Source organism: Equus caballus, chromosome 23 (genome assembly GCF_041296265.1).
Source record: "Equus caballus isolate H_3958 breed thoroughbred chromosome 23, TB-T2T, whole genome shotgun sequence".
NCBI lineage: Eukaryota > Metazoa > Chordata > Mammalia > Perissodactyla > Equidae > Equus > Equus caballus.
Window position 1 is genome coordinate 21,177,531 of NC_091706.1, and position 20,997 is coordinate 21,198,527.

Genomic DNA, 20,997 nt, shown 5'->3' on the forward strand with positions numbered 1-20,997 from the left:
CACTTTTCTCATTTGTTTCCTCTAAAATCTAATCTGGGGGATAAAAATTGACTATGTGTCACAATATAAATTAAGGATGGATCTGTTATTGTTAAGAAAAGTCTCATTTGAAAGTAAGAGTACAAAGTTTTAGTTAGTAACCCCAGTTAAACACCTCTCAATTAAATTTGCTAGCATTTTCCTGCATTTGACTAAATAGCTAAGGTATGAATAGTGGAAAATTGCGAACATTTTTATGTTTCCTAAGGCAATTAAGACAATGCCGTGTCCTTCCAGAGGTAGAAATGGACTTTTCTTAGTCAACACAGTCCTTAGAATTCAAAACGAATCTAGAATCTGTGGAACAGACCTCGTACTTGTAGTTTAACCCTGTCTTGAAAGTGTTTAGCTTTTCCATTTCATAAATTGTAATTTTATTGTAAGGTTACTCTAAAATCTAAGAAGAATTTAATATATGAGAAATTAAGACCATATTCATGACCATGCTTAGGGGTAAAGAAACATTGAGAAAAGGCAGGTTTAAAAGAAGAAAACGACAAAAATACATTTATCTCTCCATTTACACGGTCATCTTTACAATCTTTTAGATTTGTGGGGGCTTTGTAAATGCTGTATAAATCTGAATGTACTCAAAGTATGTTTGTTTTCATTTTTTAGTAAGAACCATCTTTGAATTCAAATTAGGTAGAAAAGCAAAATCATTAAGAATGACACAATAATGTAGGCCCCAGATATTCTTGTGCTTAATCCTTTCATGCAAGAGTGATACTAAAGTAAGATGCATTATTATTACTATTTTTGGGGGGTGTCTATTATATTAAAAATGAGCATCTGAACATGAAGCCATTTGTAAGGCTCAGTGGATTATGCTGAATCCACAATAACCCATAGTTATCTCTAGAGACCACTGATACGAGCAGGGACCCGAGCTCGAATGTCATGAAAGCTGTGTTTCTTTTCTCAGGAAGCTTTCTTCAAACTTCATTTCTGAGTTATGGGATTAGAATCCAAACTTCTAGTTCATCAGTAAATGGTTATTTGAATCTATTTTTCCCTACTAGACTCATCAAAGAGTGGAAAGGAATGCTTTTATGTTCAAAGCATACATTCAGTAGGTAGAAAAGAAACCCAGTGGCCTTTGGCTTGAGTGGTTTACAATCTTTAAAAAAGGAAAGATTTGATCACTTCAAGTGTTTGTGTCACACTGATATTCTGAACGGTCTAGGGCCTTGGTCCTCAAAGCAAGATCCCCAGACCCACAGCCATCAGCATCACTTGGGAAGTTACCCTGCCCCAGTTCTGGGATGCGGCCCAGCAATTGGTATTTTCATATGCCCTCCAGGGAATTTTAAAGCATGTTGAAATTTGAGAACTCTAAGGCAATTTGGATTCTCAAAAGCACTAGTTTTTTCAACAGATATTACAATGTACACTTCAGTGGGTTTAGTATGTTCGCACAGTTGTGCCACCATCACCACAATCTAATTCCAGAACATTTTTATCACCCCAGTAGGAAACCCAGTGCCCAAGTAGTCATTCCCTATTCTCCCCTCCCCCAGCCCCTGGCAGCCACTAATCTACTTTCTGTCTCTATAGGTTTGCCTATTCTGGACATTTCAAATAAATGGAATCATATAATATGTGGTATGTTGTGACTGGCTTCTTTTCACTTAATATTTTCAAGTGTCACGCGTGTTCTAGCATCTATCAGAACTTCATTCCTCTTTATGGTGGAATAATATCCCATTGTGTGGATATACCACTTTCTGTTATCCATTCATCAGTTGGACATTTGGGCTGTTTCCACCCTTTAGCTATTTTGAGCAATTCTGCTGTGGACATTTGTACACAAGTTCTTGTGAGGACCCAGATTCTGATTTATTTAGGTCTGGGGTAGGGTCCACAGTCTTGGTATCTTTCAGAAACTCCCCCAGTTTCTGTGTGTCATGTGCAGTCAGGGCTGAGAACCACTGGTTTAGAAGCTTATTACTCAACATGTGGCCCATGGGCCTGCAGCACAGCATCGCTAGGGAGCTTATTATAAATGTGGGCTCTCATGCCCACCCAGACCCACTGGACCACAACCCACATTCTAACAAGATCTCCAGGTCATTGATGTGCTCAGTGAAGTGTGCTCACTGGTTTAGGGAGCTGCTCTGGTCCTGATCTACCAAGTGTGATGTTGTCCCTCTGCTCAAATGCACACCAAACTCCAGATATGAAATTTGTTAGTGACTGCCTTTATCCCCTGCACACAATTCCACACAAAATTGGGGACAGAGAGTGTCATCTGAGCCTCCACCCTGTCCCCAGGGCCCAGCACAGTGCACGTGTAAAGCAGGTGAGATAAAGATTCATCAAATGGAAACTCCGGTGAGCCCCTGAACCCTGCAGGGTGTCCAGTGTGCTTTGGGTGAACCAGCGCCCAAAGAGGGCGAGCTCCAGCATCCTGGGGTGGCAGTGCCTATGTGATCTTAGCATGTTAATCACGCTCTCTGGATGGGGTTGTGCATATGGCTCCTCATAGGCTGAGTGAAGATCAGATTATTTCAGCACTGGAGATGGTGACTGGGACCGATTGAGTCACGTCCCCTCCCCAACCCAAAAACCTGGAAAGGAAAGTAAGGATTGGTCTCTGAGAGTTAACCTCTCAAATAAACACAGAAGAATCTGTAGACATCTGCAAAGTTGCTTTAGTCAGAAACAGGAGACCCGGGCATGAGCCTTGACTGAGAGGATCAACCTGGCAGAGAAAGACGAGGAAATCTGAAGAGGGCTTGAGCGGTGTGGAGGACAGAAGGGGCAGTGACGGAGGAGCCAGGGGCTGCTGACTGGCCTGTCCCTCCCCCTGCTGAATCACGTATTTTTTTGTTTGACGCTACAGTGTTTTCAAAAACAGAATTTGTTGCGACATTTAAAAGTCAAAGGATTTCACTTCTAAATCCTGTCTCTTTGGTTTTCTGGAAAAGCTGGACGGCTTTGGCCTGCCTTTCTACAGCGATCCTGGCCTGCAGCTGTGTGGGGCAACCCCTTCACAGGGGCCAGCGCTCTCCATCCTGCCCCCCGACCTCCTCAGCCCACCCATTTCACTCATTATCAGGTCTGCCTGGCTCTGTGGGCATCTGAGTTTGCCGTCCCTGGAGAGGGGAGAGGACATTAAACAGATGACAGCTCTAGCTGTGAAGACACTGGCTTCTGGCCACATAACCAAGTCTTTCTGACATTGGTTAATGCGAGTCTGTCTGCCCCTGAGACTGCTCCCCATCTGACTGAGTCCCTTTCCTGACTCTCCATTTCACACAGAGCCTGGGCAGCATGTACCTGAAGTGCGGGTGGTGGTGACAGTGGCCGTGGTTGTCATCATGTGGGAGTTCCTGCCAGGGACAGCGGCTGCTGGGCCCTGTGGCTTTCCTTGGTCCTTCTCATTTCTCTTTGAAAAGGGGCAGCCAACAGCTTTGGAAGCTGCCACAGACACTTCAGATTTTCTGTATTCCGAGGGCCCCTCTCAGGTTCCTCTGCTTGCCCTCTGAGGGGCTTGGCATATCTTGGCCACTCCTTGGAGCTGGGTAGGGCTCTGGGGACCCAGGTGGATAGGCACGAACAAACCTTCCTCTTCTTCCAGGCCTCAGCCAAAACCGAGGGCAACTCTTTCCCCTTTTGTATTGCAGGTACCTTCTCTTCTTGCAAATTAAAACAGACATTGTCGTCCATGGCCGACTGCTCTGCTCCTTTTCAGATGCTGCCTACCTGGGTGCCTGTATCGTTCAAGGTAAGTGTGGCCGCGGCTGCCCACCTCCACCATTGCACTGGACTGTAGACCTCTGGCTGTTCAGCCTCGCTCCTCCCTGACCTGTGCCCATCCTGCCCATGTCCATCATTTGAGGTCAGGCAGGGCTGGGTACTTAGCAAAAGAGTCCTACTCACCTTCCCTCTGAAGCCAGTGGGGTCCTGGGGAAAGCTGGGCTGGGGTGGTCACAGGGGCCTCTGCAACAGCAAAGGGGCCTCAAGGCCCCGAGGTAGAGCTCAGAGTCTCTCTTTCAAAGGAGATGGAATGTGTGACTTTATAAGAAGCTCTGAAGGGACGCGGGGTGTTCTATGCTCTGAGCTCCACCTGCCAGGTTTGGGACTAATGGGTATATTGATGGGGAAAGTATGTCCAGGGAGATAGGTGTCAAATAGGTGTCATTTCAGACATTTGAAATGAAGTGTCAAAGTATTTATATATATACATATATTCATAGGTGTAGTATGTGTACATATGTGTACATAGACACTGTGTCTCATTCTTCAGCTTTTCTAGCCACGCAGCATGGCGAGGAGAGCACCAGGTCACAGTCTGTTGTATCTCGGTTTGAAGCTTCCTTCTCATTTCCTGGTGATTTCACACCAGACAAATTATCTAAGCTCCTAGGTTTCAGTTTCTTCATATATTAAATGGGGTGATCCTTCTTCCTTCACTGCCATGTGAAGATTTTGTGAGGCTCATTTTCAGGGTTCAACGAGCCCCAGAGGGTAGGGCAGTGGGTAACAGCAAGTGCATATGACCCAGGGTGGGCTTCTGGATGTTTCCACCTGTAAGAAAAAGCTGTTTGATGGAAGGGCCCGAGGCAGCGCATTGCCATGAGGATGGCCCATATGTACAGTACTGTACATGTATTTCCTTTATATTTGAATCCCCATCAAAATACCCCAAAGATGTCAGTCGATAAATATTAATATATCTCTTACCCTCAATTAGGTATTTATGTTTTCAAAGATGGCTCTTTTTTAATTATTTATTTATTTATTTATTGCAGTAACATTGAATTATAAAATTATATAATTTTCAGGTGTACATCGGAACATATTTCAAATTCTGTGTAGATTATATCATGTTTACCACCCAAAGACTAATTACAATACATCAAAGAGGGCTCTTAAAGACCAAATGGTCTTTAAGGCCCAAGTAATGATTCTGTAATAGTAAAACTTGAAGCATCTTGAGTAATCAAACAACTTTATTGGACAAGGGAAGCAGTTTCTTCTGAAACTAACCCTGACTATTACCTTCCCAAGCACTTAAGAAACAGTCTCTGTCGATTAAGATAGTAGTGGCTTACTGGCTGTCCATTCACCATATCAAACACGTTTCTCACAATTTTAACACAAATTTTTATGTCATTGTAAACTTATCCAGTGGATTTGGTTAACTAAATTTCTTTCTAAGTAAGTTTACACAAAGCCTCACTCTCAAGAATCTCAAATAACACAAGAAACACACATCTATTGGTCACCCACTCTATTTACTGTATGGTGCTAGATGATGGGAACACTAAGAAGTATAAGACAATAAGACACGGTTCCTGTCCTGAAGGAGTTTGCGTGGTCAAAACAAAAATAAGTAGTAAAGCAAATCATCATGTGGCCAGTATAAATCCCCACAACAACGCAGTAACACACTCACCAGAATCACTCCGTTTTTTACTGTTTCCCACTGCATTTAGAATAAAGACAAGACTTCTTCACAGGGCCTATGAAAACCCATATGTCCTATGTGACAGCCTTTCTCTGCCATAAGTCCACTTGCTCTCTCTGCTCCAGAGATATTACCCATCTTTCAGTCCCCTCTTCTTACCATATGCCCTCCCACCCCAGGGCCTTTGAACAGGCCTTTTCCTGAGCCTAGAAGGCTCTTCATTGCCCTTTCTCTCTAGAGAATTCCTTTTCATAATCAAACCTCAGATAAGTTGTCACCTCCCACCCCCATTATATGCTTTCATTGCCCTCATATGCCTATCCTTCTTGGTATTTTTCACTATAGCAAATCCTTTACTCATTAAATAATTATTTAATTAATGTATTTCTCTCTACTCAAAGCTCTATGAGACAAGGGTCATGTCTATTGTTTGCTTGTCACTGAATCACAAATGTTTAGCATATAATAGGGCCTCAATAGATATTTGTCTGAATAAACGAATATGTGGACTTATATAAATAAGTTAATCCATATATTTTTTATTTGATAATAATCATTTAATGTATAGTTATTAAAATTTTCAAGTTCATTCAGCAAATATTTATAAAATCCCTACCATGTACCTGGCACTCTGCTGGTGCTGTGATGTAGAGATGAAGACACTGTCCCTGTCCTTGCTGCCCCCTGAGAGAGACAGATGAGTAAACAAATAATTACAACACGACACACATTGTAGATAAGAGAAATCCAGAGCACGATGAGAGCACAGAGGCAAGAATTAACTCTGCCTCGGGAAGCGACAGAAGACAGACTTCTAAGGAGGTGGCCTTTAAGCTCTTGAAGAAGAAATGGAAGTGCAAGGGGCAAACTAGTGAGAGAAGCCATTCCATGCAGAAGATGGAATGTGAAAAAGTCAACAGTTTTGAAGTGCTAGGTATACCCTGGAAGAGCAGACAGTGAGGCACCACTGTGCCCGAGAGTCTGTGGGAAGGGAATGACTTGAGATGGGGTGGAAACTGTGGGCTGAGGTGAAGAGAGGAGGACATGATAAATCTGAGGTTAGAACAACACACCCAAGTGGGACTGAAAGGCAGTTAGTGGGACATACAGGTAAAGGTTGGGGAAGGTGATCAGAAAGAGAGAAAAGCCTTCACGGGAATGATGGGGGATGCGTGGGAATCAGGGACTCCCGTCTCTGGTCACCTTTCCAAAATCATACTTCACAGGACAGTGTTTCCCACACTTCCCTAAGGAAAACAGACACATGACTGTTAAAATACATATTACAGGGACATATCCCAAGCCCCTGAATCAGCATACCCAAAGGAGAAACCTGAAAATCTAATGTTTAACCAACACCCCAGGTAACTCTTAGTATCAGGAAAGCTGGAGAAACCATTTTCGAAGGGAACTCCCATTCCTCCCTCAGGTGAGCTTAGCATCCTTTCCCAGCTCTGTCTGTTGGCCTGTCAGGGATGCGGCTGTCCAAGAAAACATCAACTTCCATTAACAACTAACATAATGACCTTTTCCCCTAATATAATGATCAAACACAACTGTCCTACCACAGGGAAAATAAAGGGTAAACAGCATATCTTTGGGAGAATTGTACATGCCACTGGAGGGAAATTTCAGCCTATTTTTTGCAAAAGGTAGAGAAACTGGACTGTGCAGAAGAAAGAATGCCCGTGAACTCCTTCCATGAGTGTAGAGGCTTTGGGTGATTTCCTAGACCTCTGAATCCATTTGCCTCTCCCCAGGTGACTAACTATCAATTAAATCACCAGTTGAGGTCCCAAGAGCTGTGTGGCCGACTACAAAACAAATGAAATTCTTTCAGCACTTAGTTGTTGGGCTTTTCACTGACAGAGAATGCAGAAAGGATGTATACACATCACACAGCCAGTCTGAGTTTGTCTCACCCCCTCTTGAGCAACTAAAGTCCTGGAGCAACTAAAGACTCGAGAAGCCAGTGTGATAGTGCACACGAAAGGAACTGGCAAAGGCGTAGTAGACTGAACCCGGTGTCAGTTTTCCTTCATTTCTATTCTGCCAGCTTAGCAGAAGTTTATGTCAGATTAGCCATCGTTCTTTGAGACTATTTCAGCTCTGCTTCACCCATAATCTTTCCTTTATCTTCAAGCAACTTTAATATTAAAGATTTGTTTTCATTTAAATTCCAAAGTCCTTATTCTGTGTGAATGAGACAGTGAGGTTCAGCTGTGGGCATTTTAGTTTTGATCCTTTACAATGTGCATATAACAGAAACTATAAATGTATTCATATTCAGAAGCTATGAATTGTCGTCTTTTAATGAGGACTGTTTGCTTTAATTCAGTTTAAATTACTCAAACGCAACAAAAGTGTCATCAGTTGAGATTATTTCTGTGGCAAATAACAGAAAAGCTATTCAACTGGCTTAAACAGTTAAGGGAATTGACTGGCTCCTGTAACTGAGAAGTCCATAGGATTTTCATGGCTTGGTCCAGGCATGATTTGGTCCAGGCTCTGGCTCAATTTTTCTGCAGTTCTCTCAGTTCTGTCTGCCTTCAGATGTTGGCTTTGTTCTTGGGCTGGCCTCATAAAATGACTGCCAGCAGCATTCATGGTGGCTCCGCATTCACATCCAAGGGCAGAGCAAAGGCCAAGGCCAGTTTTTAGAACCATGATACAAAAGTCCCAAGCTTCACTCTGATTGGACCACCCGGATACAATCTCTGTAGCTAGGGGAATGCTATGGTCTGATTGGCTTACACCTTGTCAATCACTATGACAAGAAAATGGACTTATTCTGAGCAGCAAGCAGGGCCCTCCTCTGGATCTGAAGATAAGTTTCATCCTTCCTAAACTTCACGGTTGTCACTCAAGGAAGCTGAAATGGAGGTAAAAGGAACAGTTTCAGTGCCTGCTACAATTAAACAATATTTTTTAGCAATTTAAATTTAGTACAGTGTTCCTAAATGCCTATTTTTCTTTTTGACATTATCGCTTATTTCACTACATTGAACTCTTTCCAAATGCAACATACTTTAGCATCCAAGGGCAATGATAGGCTGAGAGTCATCTAACACAAGACAAGACATTAGCAAGAATTTCAGGATGCCAGGTCAGCAGTCTTGTTTCTCCTTCTTTCTCTCTCTCCACTTTCCCTTATTTTTCTCTCCCTCTATTTTCTTGCTAACTTTTCCTTTTTCTCACTTCTTTCCTTCCATCTATAGTCCTCTTTTTCTTTCCTTAATATGCCTTTTAATATACGCAAATGCAACAGGATGTGAGATTAGACATTTCCTGACATCTCACAATTTTAGCTAAGGACTCAAAGCCTTTGAAACAGGTGACAGTGTCCTCCTAGGCAGGCACTAGACACAGCCTCTCAGGAATTATTAAAAGGGGGCAAACTCAGGGCCAGTCCCATTGCCTACTGGTTAAATTCACACACTCTGCTTTGGTGGTCTGGGTTCAATTCCTAGGAATGGACCTAGCACCACTTGTCAGCAGCCATGATGTGGTGGCAACCCACATGCAAAATAGAGGAAGATTGGCACAGATGTTAGCTCAGGGTGAATCTTTCCCAGCACCCCCCAAAAAGAAGGGACCAAAGTCATATATGGCTTCACTCCCCAGCAGCCTGTGAAAGGGAAAACTAGAGTTTAATTAGAAAGAAAGTTCTTTGAAGGTGAATTTATATGTAGAGATGAAAGAGGGACATTCTCACTGGCCTGGAGCCAGCTGAGGAAGGCTTTCATGTGGATCACTCAGAGAGGGCTGTGCCTGTCAGAGGGGAGGCTGCTGTCTTACTCCCAACCTGGAGATTTATGAAAATCCCCAATATTGGAGTTGGGGGGACAGGGGAGGAAAAGAAAGAGTGAGAGAACAGATATTGCCCATCTTTCCCACTGCTAAACCCCTTGAGTCAGAATTGAACTGAGGAGAGGGTTGAGAGCTCAGGGAAAACTTTTAAATTGTTTGCAGGATGGAAAGCTTGGAGTTTTTTAGGTTGAATTAGGTTTTATTTATTTATTTATTTTTTTAGGAAGATTAGCCCTGAGCTAACTACTGCCAATCCTCCTCCTTTTGCTGAGGAAGACTGGCCCTGAGTTAACATCCGTGCCCATCTTCCTCTACTTTATATGTGGGACGCCTACCACAGCATGGCTTTTGCCAAGTGGTGCCACATCTACACCTGGGATCCAAACCAGTGAAGCCAGGGCCACCGAGAAGCAGAACATGCAAACTTAACCGCTGTGCCACCAGGCCAGCCCTGAACTAGGTTTTCTAATACCCGAAAATATAGCTCTTCAGCAGTAGCCAAACATGACTCTGCCTGAGCTGGTTTCAAGCGGTGAGGAAGGGGCCACCCTGTGGCTTCATGTTTAAGTTTAGGGCACTACGCTTCAGCAGCCCAGGTTCAGTTCTTGGGTGCAGATGTGCTGTGGTGGCAACAAACATGCAAAATAGAGGAAGACTGGCACAGATTTTAGCTCAGGGTGAATCTTCTTCAGAAAAAAAAAAGGAGGTGAGGAAGACAAAATCCTAAAGAACACTGTTAGTTGTGGGAAAATTTTCTAAAGTTTTACTACATTTTAATGTAAAGAAAAGAGATGTTTCCTAATTGTACTACACTGAATTCATTTTATTTAATAAACTTACTATACGAATGCAAAGCATCTTGTATGTATCTTCAACATACTCTCTGTGAGCACACCTAAATAGTGCATCAGTCATGTGCTGCAGGAAACAGAGAATGTTCAAAGATAGCGACTGAGGAGTTTACACAGATGTGGGTGGGGCTAAGGGGTAGGGAACCAAAGTTGATGAATCCCTGAGCTAGCAACAACTGGGAGCCCTTAGCACCCCTATGCCTGCAGGATGACAGGGGAGGGAGTGGCCGCCCGCGCCCAGAGAGGGATGGGGCTGAGCTTCCCTCTGATCTGCTGGCACCTTGGACATCAGGCGGCAAGGAAGGTGCTGGACACAGAGCAGGATGGAGACAGGTGAAAGGCTCATTGGGGTTGGCAAGTGGTAGATGTTCAGCACATATAATATATTTCAATTTCTAAATTCTGACAAATGTAATTGTAACTGATATATAGAAGACTCAAATTATATAAGACTGATGATAAAGTAGAACTTCCCCATTGAGTCTTCTGGCAAAAATGGAATTATATTCCTCAAGGAGAAAAAATTAACCTAAGGCGAATGAAATTAGCAAAATTAGCCGTAAGAGTATAAAAAATGTATTTACACACAAATATTGTTCACCTAAAATGAAGATAGAGAATCATATGATAAAAATTAATCACCAAAACAAATCTGCAAATAAAAATGCTGAAAATGAAAGTTGAAGACACAGCGACCCCATGTGAGCTCACAAATGGAGGCCACAGCCTCAGCCCACCTCACCCACATGGACACGTCTGCACAGACCATTAAAGTACCGGCTCTTTTCACATCTTTGCTAAGACAGGCCCTCAGTGCTGTATTTTTTGACATCTGAAGTCTAAAATCATGACAAAGTCATCTATACTCCTAGGAAAACAGAAAGCTTAGTCCTTATTAATATCTCAAAGAATCACTGTTTGCATTCTTACTTTGTGGGTTTAAAATGGGCCACTTAAACTTTCCATGTCTTTGTTCTTCTCACAGATGAGATAGGGAAGTGAGATTTGTTCAACGCTGTCCCCAACCTGCCCCCCAGTTGGTTCCCACATTCCAATCATCTCAGTCTCTGTCTTTTTCTAAATTCAACTCAGCACAGAGTTCTGTGTTCCTCCATTGCTCTGGAAAAGTTTCTTCCCTGTATTTTTTTGAAACAACACACACACAGACACACACACACACACCCACATGCACGCACACATGCAACACACTCCCACTCCTATCATTGTCCAAGGAAATCCTTCAAGGCCTAGTTTAAATGTTAATATCTTCTCTCAAACCCTCGCTAATCTCGCCCTGTACCCCACTCCCCACCCCCAGTCTGGCCAGTACAATTGAACATCCTCTCTCCCCTGCTCACCTAGCACTCAGTCTCCAAACTGCAGAATGGTCCTCATCCCCTATGTTACAGCTAGCTTTTCTGGTGAACATCTTCCCGTTAGATTGTTAGATCTTGGAGGCAGAAACAGTGCCATTTATCTCTGTATCTCCAGCAGCAGAGGAAGAAGGTTCATAATTTATGCTGAAAGAAAGAAAAAAAAAAATCTGAAAAAGTTTTCAAGATGTCTTAAAGGTTTTGTAAGCAATAGAAGTAACCCCCACACCCTCCCCTCTGCTCTACTGGTATATTGGGGCCAAGTCACAAGGAGATAGATGGTGGACATCTGAGCTGCCCGCTTCGAAACTGGCTTCCCGCTTGACCCAGAAATCAAGTCAAGGCCCAGAATCCCTTTAAGACAAATATAAGAGCAACATGTAATAAATTAAAACCTCCTTTTGCCACTTAATTCTTAGCTAAGTTCTATAGGTCAAGTTGCCTTAAAAAGAAAGGTAGTCAGGAATATGGACACAACATTTGGTTTTTATAATGGCACAAGTGCCCCCCTGTGCTGCTGTCAAGACATCCAGTGCCATTCAGTTTTGGAGGACTGTCTTGCACATTTGAGATAGTTCTGAATCAAGCAGGGAAAGGCTATACTGTGTATCATTTAACGCCTTCATGGTAAATTTGTTTAGGGCTTCCATGTGCCAGATGACACTTTCAATTCCTAATTGGGGAAGCAAAATTGAGGCAAGGTGATCATACTAGTGGAAGACAGAGCAGGTTCAGCGCTGTTGCAGGTTGGGTAGGTTAGCAGGAGGAGATATAGAAATGTAGTTCTACTTCGCATCCAGACAAAGTCTAGGGTGCATTGTCCAATCCATCCAGGTGGCAGTGAAGGCCATAAGTTGGAGCCACAAAGCCACTGAGTGCCATTAGGGGCTAACCAATGTGTGTTGGGTCTTCTATCCCAGTCCGTCTCAAACCACAGTATTTTTTTTAAGGTTATGATATGAGAACACATACAATGGGGAATTTGTCCCATAGGTCAGGTGCTATTAGGCCACGTATCACAAGTGTGACTGGTTTGTTCCCAACATAGAGTGGACTTTTGATCACTAGTAGGAGTCAACCAAATATATTCATCCCAAATTTGATATAGTCTATCCTGTGTCTATTGGTAGGTTGGGGAATTTACCTTTGGCACTCATTGTTTATGATCCACCTGTGACAATGAGAATTTAATTAGCATTTGGGCAGTAGAGTTGAAGGAAAAGCTTTGATTGTGGCCAGGGAGCTTGCAGGAACCAGAGACTGATGACCACAAGGAGACAGTATGATTAGTAATAGATGAATCTTGTAGAAGAGAAGAGCTAGAATCTAATATCTAATATCCATGAATGTGTACTATAGCTTCTACTGAAACATAATCTTTCTCTCCAAAATCACCCTCATTTTTACAAAAGATAGTTAAATTAAGATTAACTGGTTTGCAAAATAAGAGTAATATCAATAAAAATTGGTCCAATTATTTACGTAAGTGCAGCAAGAATAGGAATTGATCATATAGGCTTTTTAAAATCTGCTGGAACTTTTTATGAGGAGTCTCAGATTAAACTTTAAAGGCCTCTTGAGGCCAGAAAAGCCCAGTCAAGGACTTGCCATCAGATTTTGCCTGAAGTACCTACAGATTTGGGTGGGTTTCTCTTTTCAAGGTCCCCTAAAATGTTTCAAGGTCCCTTGCACCTGCCAGATAAGTGAGCTTCCTTACTTACCAGGTAAGATTGCTGGAATCTCTGTAAACAAGGTGCCAGGCCAATATTTCCAAGTGGCTTTATTCCAGAAAGTCCAATCTGTGTTCCTGAAAAGCTGGCTTGTCATATCTGAGCCTGTATGTTTCTCTCAAATACGACATTCCAGTCAAAGCCTTGGTAATATAAGCAATGTGTCCTGTTATAAGAAGAACAGATTCTTATTGAACTTATGCAAATAACTATATTGCCACAAAATAGCCATCCTCACTCACAAAGAGTTTCCAAATTCTGGAGGGAACAGGTAGGGAGAAAAAGATAGACGTTTTAGTTCTGCTCATAAACGTATAATTTCACCAAATTGCTGTAAGTCATAGTTAGCATAAGAGAAAAGAGGAAAAGATTTCCTTAAATCCGAGAAAACAAAACATCAAAAAATCAACAATATTTCAAACAAAAGTCATAAAAAATTATAATCATCCTCATCAGTTCATACAGTCCTGTATAATCGGTTCTTGATCTTCATCTTCTGTTAGCAGTTTTATGAGGCCATCAGTTTCTCCGTTAGAATTCTGTAATTTCTTACCCAGTTCAGTTTTATGATCTGAAAGTTTATCAGAAACTTGTATTCTAGAATCCTGTGTCAGAATCCTTTACATTAATTTCTCTGGAGATGAAACATATATGCAAAAGCAAAAAGCATCAGAGTAAAACAGCAACTATCTGCAAATGACAAAAGACTCAAAAGGGCAGTTGACAAAGAAACTTGGCTACTTCTGTGACATACAACACTTCAAGATAATAACTGGAATTATGACTGCTAACCAAGACAGATCAGAATTTTAGGAATGTTATATAATTTTAAAACACCTATATCAACAGCATTCACCCACATAACACCACCTAAGAAAAGTTATCATCACTTATTTAACAATGCTTCCCACATAGTTTAACAGACCAAATAAGCCCAATTAGTTCAGTATTCTCCTCCTTATAGGAAGAGAGAATAAACTTCTTTGAGAAGTCTCAGGGGCCCTCTGAAAATCCTCAGAGAAATTTTCTTCCTTCTACCAGGTCAAAAGAAAGCCTTCATTCATGATTTGAATTTTTTTTTTTTTTTTGAGGGAGAAGTTTGTCAAAAATATCAAAAGTTTTTAAAACATTTGTTCAAATAGGAAAAAATGCTCACTGTGAAACATGGTCAGTATATATTCAAAATGACAACAGAAACAGTCAAAAAATCCTAGGGAGAACTCAGTCCTTCTGAACATAGGAGATTATTTTAACAAAACATAGTTTTTCTGTCTTTTAGGTAGACTTAGAGGTAAAGGAAAACCTTTTATCACCTCTTTATCAAGAGCAGACCAAAAGTTCAAGAAAATTGTCCTTTTGAGAGATAAAACCAAATTTTAATTTCTGTACCAGCTTATTAAAACTCAATTACTTAATTGGATTTACTTTAATCTTAGCCAACTTGACCAGGCATAAAACTCCCTTCTGAATTTCTCTTTCACAACCATCTACAACTTTCTTTTTTTTTTTTTTTTTAAAGATTTTTTATTATTTCCTTTTTCTCCCCAACACCCCCCGGTACATAGTTGTATATTCTTCGTTGTGGATTCTTCTAGTTGTGGTATGTGGGACGCTGCCTCAGCGTGGTTTGATGAGCAGTGCCATGTCCGCGCCCAGGATTCGAACCAACGAAACACTGGGCCGCCTGCAGCAGAGCGCGCGAACTTAACCACTCGGCCACGGGGCCAGCCCCTACAATTTTCTTTTTACATTCAGAATTTATCCCATGCTTTCTTTCTTCCCTTCCAGTACTTTAGGGCAAATTTATCTTTCTTAACCCAACAAACAAAAATACTTCCATTCTTTATAGCTCCTTTACTGAAAACATACATTTTACTTTCCTTTGATACAGAGCTGTTTTCTTATTAATTTCCAATAGCATTAATTACATACATTAATTACAATTTTAGACTCTAGTAAAAACTAAAAGGGTAAGCAATTACAAACTGTCTTTTATATCAGCATTCTAAGCACTTTTCATAATTTCTAGAAACATGCCACTTCACAGTAGTAAAACACAGGTGTTTTTGCTAGTAGACCCAAACATCCTTTAGCCTCTCTAGAATAAGAAGCCAAAAATAAATAACTTAGGTACATTTAGCAATAATGCTTCAGTGTTCTATCCCATCCAAAAATGACCCAGCTACTCAACAGATTTTTATCATTTCACTTAACTTGGCAAAACTCTAAAATTTTAAGTTACCAAAAAGAATTTAGAAGCTGTTTTTTCCTCAGGTATACAGACCATAAAAACATAATTATTGCACCCAAAAACTCTTACCCATTTTCATTTATCCAAAGCATTTGTTTCCAACAATTATGTTTGGATTAACCAAGAAAATCTCATGAGACGTTAGACAAAATTAGCTATCATTTAAAGCTATTATTTTGCTGATGCATTTCTAACAGACAACATGAGCTTATTTGACTAGTAAACCCAGGCTACATCATATCCAAATACTGACAACTCTGAGGACGAGCCTATTTCAATGAAGTCAACAAACTTACACAAGCTTTTGTTTACCAAAGATTAATTTATATCATGTTAACTTGAAAGACATTGGGGTAATTTCTATCACATTTAGAATTTATTTAAGCGCTTACTTTAAGCCAATTAAACAGAGCTCTTAAGTTTGGCCATACCATCCAGAGGTAAAATATCACACATATATAACATACATATAGATACACATATAGAGTCTCCACAGCTATTGTTTAAAAATTACTGCCAAGAATCAGATACAGTAATACAAAGCTCACCAGTTATAATCTAAATTTTGTTTTAAGCCTTTTTAACCAATATTTGTGGAGAAGACACTCAAGATGCTATATTTTTGGCAAGGGCACACTTATGGCCATCTTTTCCTTTTTCCCTTTTTTTCTCTCAGTTTTAGGAATTAGGGATGGACTAGATAGTCCCCAGAGGATTTGCAAGCTCTTTGAGTTAAGGGAAAGGGGTGGAACCTGAACCACCTCTAGAGCTGCTTTTCCAGCCTTACAAGGATTTTCCAAGGACAGTTGCTCTGGATTTCTCAGAAATTGGGTTGTAACTCAGATGACATTATAGGTTGATCTACCTGTCCGACTACACCATAAAGGCACAGAGAAACCCATCATCTCTCAAGTTTTCTCCAAGATGGAGTTTCTGGAGCATAATCCATCCATTTGAAAGTGTTTCCAAACAGTTAAAATGCACCCGAGGGGTGAGTCTCTGGGGATTTTGGGGGCATTCCTCATGGTGGTAAAGCCGGTGTCCGACTGATAGTGACTAGAGAAGGGTGCAGAGCCCGACTGCGGGTGTCAATATGGTTATAAGATTTAGTCAAGTCCTGCTTAACTGAGGCACTTAGTCCCTGCACCAGCAAAAGGCAAGCCAGGGAAGTAGGAGGCAAAAGCCTGGAGCTGGCTGGTGGCTGGGGCTCCCAGTGCTGGGGTTAAGAGTTAAGTCCCTGGCAAAAGATTTTCAAGTTTTTGATCTTACAGAAGGTCCAGGTTCTGTTCAGATCCAGCCTGAACTTAACCTCAACTTGGTGACAACAGAGGAGGTGATGAACAAAACAGGCAAAGATATAGAAAGAAGAGATCAGGCCTCACCTTCATGGCCTCTTCCTGAGGGTTATCAAGATAAGAGTTCACACAACAGTTTCATGGTGGGCCACAAAATCCCAGCAGGACAGTTCACAGAATGAATCACAGGTTTCCTACCTGCATAACCGACTCAGTAGGTGACTAAAAGACTCAAAGAGTCAACTGCCAAGAAAGGGCACCCCACTTAGGGTCTCCGGGGTGATCAGGCCTGGAAACCAGAGGAGGGGCTTTCAGGGGTGGAACCTTTGACTCTTTAAAGATTTCTTTGTTTCTTGGTTGCAAAGCTTAAAAGGAGGTCAAAATGGCCACTGTAACTTTAAGAGAGATGAAAGAAAAGGGTCCGTTATCTTGAAATCCCCCCTGAACCTAGGGCAGCATCCTCCCTGTTGTTCCTCCTGTGGGGTTTCTATAGCAAGGGGTGATGGGGCATCTCCCTGCATTGCATATCTTGTATACCTTCCCTATTATGCCTGGAAGTAATAGGTGCCTGGTGAATGGTCCCAGAGATAAAAGAATAGAGAAAAACAGTGAAGAATTTTCCACCGGTCTAGGGGACATTCTACCCATTTTCATCGTGGAGCCATTCTCCCAAGAAGGGGTTCCGATACTCAACCAAAGTTTAGAGTTTGGTACTTTCCTTGAATTGGAGTCCCAATTGGGATTTTCCCATGGTTTGGAGTGTGGTCAGGAGCCATAGGGAGGGATGCCAATCCAGCCTTAGGAAAAGAAACCTGCCATGGGAGTCTTGGAGATTGGCGACCGTCCTAATGACTTAAGTGGTCGATCTGTGGCCATGTAAAATTTATATATTAGAGGTAGGATTAGGAAGGAATGGATTAATTCATTCCTCATCACCCTCGGGCTTAAGGTACTGATTCTCTTTGGGCTGAATGCCATGGTTTGCCCCATAAAGTAGCCAAGGACAGCAAATGTGGATTCATACAGCCGCCTGAGAAGGTTCCTGATGAAAAAGGTTCCTTGAATAAAAGGAAGGCACAAGGAAGAAAAGGGCACTTACCAGAACTTAAGCTCTTTTTGAGAAGCATTGTTCTAGGCCAGGGATAGCAAATCGGATTCATCTCTAATCACCTGAGAGTGACTTATTGTAGAAAGGCTAGAGAGGTTCCTGAGATGGCTCACTGGGACTGAGTACAGTCCTGGGCTCATGGTGTCTGTCACAGACAGAGGAATGGGTGACATGCCATAAGGAAGAGAGATGTGCCTTCCCTCCCAGAGCAATGAGAAAAAAAGACGAGTGACATGCAGACTGTGCCTCAGTCCAGAGCAGGAGGGAGTGCCACCCCTAGGATGCCCTGAGGCTGTGTGGGCCATTCATAAGAGCAGAAGGTCAGGATTCAGAACAGATCAAATGGACCAAGTGCACATCTCTACAGCGTGACTCACAGGTAACACCTTGAAAAGTTACCTAACCTTTCCCGTTCTCATTTTCCCTTCTGTAAAATAGAAAATAAATCCAATTCATAAAGTGCTGGTGGGAATGGCATGAGATAATGTGAGTAAACTGCGAAGCCCAGTATTTGACAACACAAAGTAAGAGCATAGTCAGTGGTAGGGAAATAAATATATATATATATTACCTATTATATAGGATAGATTATATTACATGATATTATACTTTATGTAATATTATATATATATAAAAATATATGTAAAGATGAGAGAATGTGTATATATGTTTACATTTGTTCCTCCTTATAGGACATAGAACGGGCACAAAGGAGGAATTAAGTCCACTTGCAAGAGGCAGCAGAGGTCAGAAAAGCCCTCACAGAAGAGGAGACCCTTAAGATGATACTTGAAAGAACAGACTCACAAGCCTGCCTCACCCTGTCGTCTGGAGGACTTGGTGACATCATTTATCTAAAGCATTTAGCACAATGTCTGCAGTCCATAAATGTTAGCTGACTCTACGTGGTTTTGTTGCTGCGTTATACTCCATGTAACCCTTTGGATCAGTCAGGGTTCTTGATGGCAAACAACAGAAACTGCCTGGCTAACCTAAGCAGAAGAGAAGGTTCATAGAAGGGTCTCAGAGAGCTCAGCGACTCCACAGGGAGCCGGCTCAGAGCAGAGATGGGAACCAAGAGAGGCCGGGCAGCTGAGGACATGCCAGAGCCAGCTCCCAGGAGCAGTCTGGTCAGGTCAAAGCCGTGGACACCACTGGACACTCAGCACTGCTGCCAACACCAAGAGTGACTCTCAGTGTCCTCGGATTTTCTACCATGCCCTCAGGATGGAACACCCTGGGTGAGAGGACCCACTGGCTGATTCTTGGTCAGCTGTCCACATCTCAGCTTTCAGTGGTCATCGGGAGAAGGTATTTGGCCTCTTCAACTTCCTGAGTAAGAAGCAGGGCCCTTTTTCCTAGTAAGATTCACACAGCAGGGCCTATTTTAGAAGTAGAAAGGGATTCGGATGTATCCAAAATAGGTTCAGCTATGCCTTAAAGAACACTGTTTTGATATAACAAGGAACATTGTATCAAAAATGTAGAAAATCATCATACACCCCAGAAATTACTCTTCCAAATGTAAAATACTTAAAAATCAAAACTTTCAGGTCATCTTTACGTGTTTCATGCCAAACACCTGCTATGTAGTAGGCTCTCAATAAATAATAGTGAAATAAAGAGTCAGTACCTAAATGTGTGATGAATATTAGTCATAAATAATGATTTCTTCAAATCTTTAAAAATTGGCCTAAAATGTTCATTTCTCTGTCTGAGCTCATATACAGGCCATTTTGAGATGTGTAAAGATTAGTTTTTCTCTCTTTACCCCCGTTATCAAATTTGAGAGACATTTTGATCCAATGTGAGTGTGAGTATCCAGAAAGTCATCAGAGGGGAATGTGGGCTTGTGAGTTGATAGCAAAAGCTGGCTGTTGAGAGTTAGTTGATAATGGAGTAGCGAGAGAGAATTCTGATGCCCCTAAGAGATCTGCTCTGAGATTTGCAGGAACCACACAGACCTTTAGACAGAAGGCAGGAGCCAGAGAAGAGACAACTTTCTTCAGTAGGAAAATAGCCCTCCTACCATCAGCACTGAAACTTGCCCAGCTCTCTCCCATATCACATAAAACCCTCTCTCTCCATCTTCCCCGGCAGGTGCTTCCCTAATTCTCTCTCTCCTTAACTGTTCTTGATACTGGTTTATATTCACTTTTTCTACTTCCTCACCTTCCACTCACTTCTCAGTCCACTGCAGTCTGGCTTCTTGCCCCACTGCTCCACTGAAACATCGTTTGCCAAGGTCACCAGTGACTTCCTTACAGCTAAACCTAATGCACACATTTCCATCTCTGTCTCACTTGGCCTCACAGTGGCTATGGGTGATGATAACTTCCTCTTAGAAATACTCTTGTTACTAAACTTTTATAACTCAGTAGTCTCATGGGTTTCCTCCTGTGTGTATTCAATTGTAAGACATTGTCTTAGATTTCACAAAGGTAACCAAACTCAATAGCCCCAGACTGAACTCCCAGTCTTTCTCTGCAGATACTTTTCTTCCTGCTGTCCTCCTTCAAAATGAATGCCTCCTGTTTGCATGGATACTAACACTCCTTCACCTGACGTAATTTCCATTTTGTTGTTGTTGTTATGGTGAGAACATTAAAGCCCTATTCTCATAGCAGCTTTCAAGCATACAACACAGTATTGTTAACTACAGTCACCAGGTGTACAATAGATCTCCAGAATTTATTCATCTTATAAGTGAAAGTTTGTACCCTTTGACCAGCATTTGCCCATTTCCCCCACCTCTCAGTACCTGACAACCACTATTCTACTATTTTTTTCTATGAGTTCAGTGTTTTTAGCTTCCACATATAACTGACATCATGCTGTATTTGTCTTTCTCTGTATGACGTTTCACTTGGCATAAAGCCCTCAAGGCCCAACCATATTGTCACAAATGGTAGGATTTCCTGCTTTTTCATGGCTGAATAATATTCTATTTTATACATAAATATATGATATATATATAATGAAAATTAACTTGAAATTGATTAAAAACGTAAGACCTAAAACCATAAAACTTCTATTTAAAACATAGTGGGAAGCTCCTTGACAGCAGTCTTGGCAATGATTTTTTGGATATGACACCAAAAGGACAAGCAGCAAAAGCAAAAAT

General features: G+C 41.7%; 1 protein-coding gene across 7 annotated transcripts in view; it reads left to right on the top strand.

The window, feature by feature from the left end:
* The window catches only part of LOC102147868 (FERM domain-containing protein 3), a 277,621-nt gene extending 258,110 nt beyond the window's left edge, over nucleotides 1–19,511 (top strand). For 4 of the 7 annotated variants that reach the window (XM_070248382.1, XM_070248383.1, XM_070248384.1 and 1 more), the window contains 2 exons: nucleotides 3,669–3,769; nucleotides 18,566–19,511. In XM_070248382.1, coding sequence (XP_070104483.1) covers nucleotides 3,669–3,769; nucleotides 18,566–18,654 — 190 coding nt within the window. In that variant the 3' untranslated portion in view covers nucleotides 18,655–19,511. Of the gene's footprint in view, nucleotides 1–1,596; nucleotides 1,645–3,668; nucleotides 3,770–18,565 lie in introns of all 7 variants that reach the window. The other 3 variants (XR_011431335.1, XR_011431350.1, XR_011431347.1) reach the window with 1 other exon arrangement.
* The last annotated feature ends 1,486 nt before the right edge of the window (nucleotides 19,512–20,997 follow it).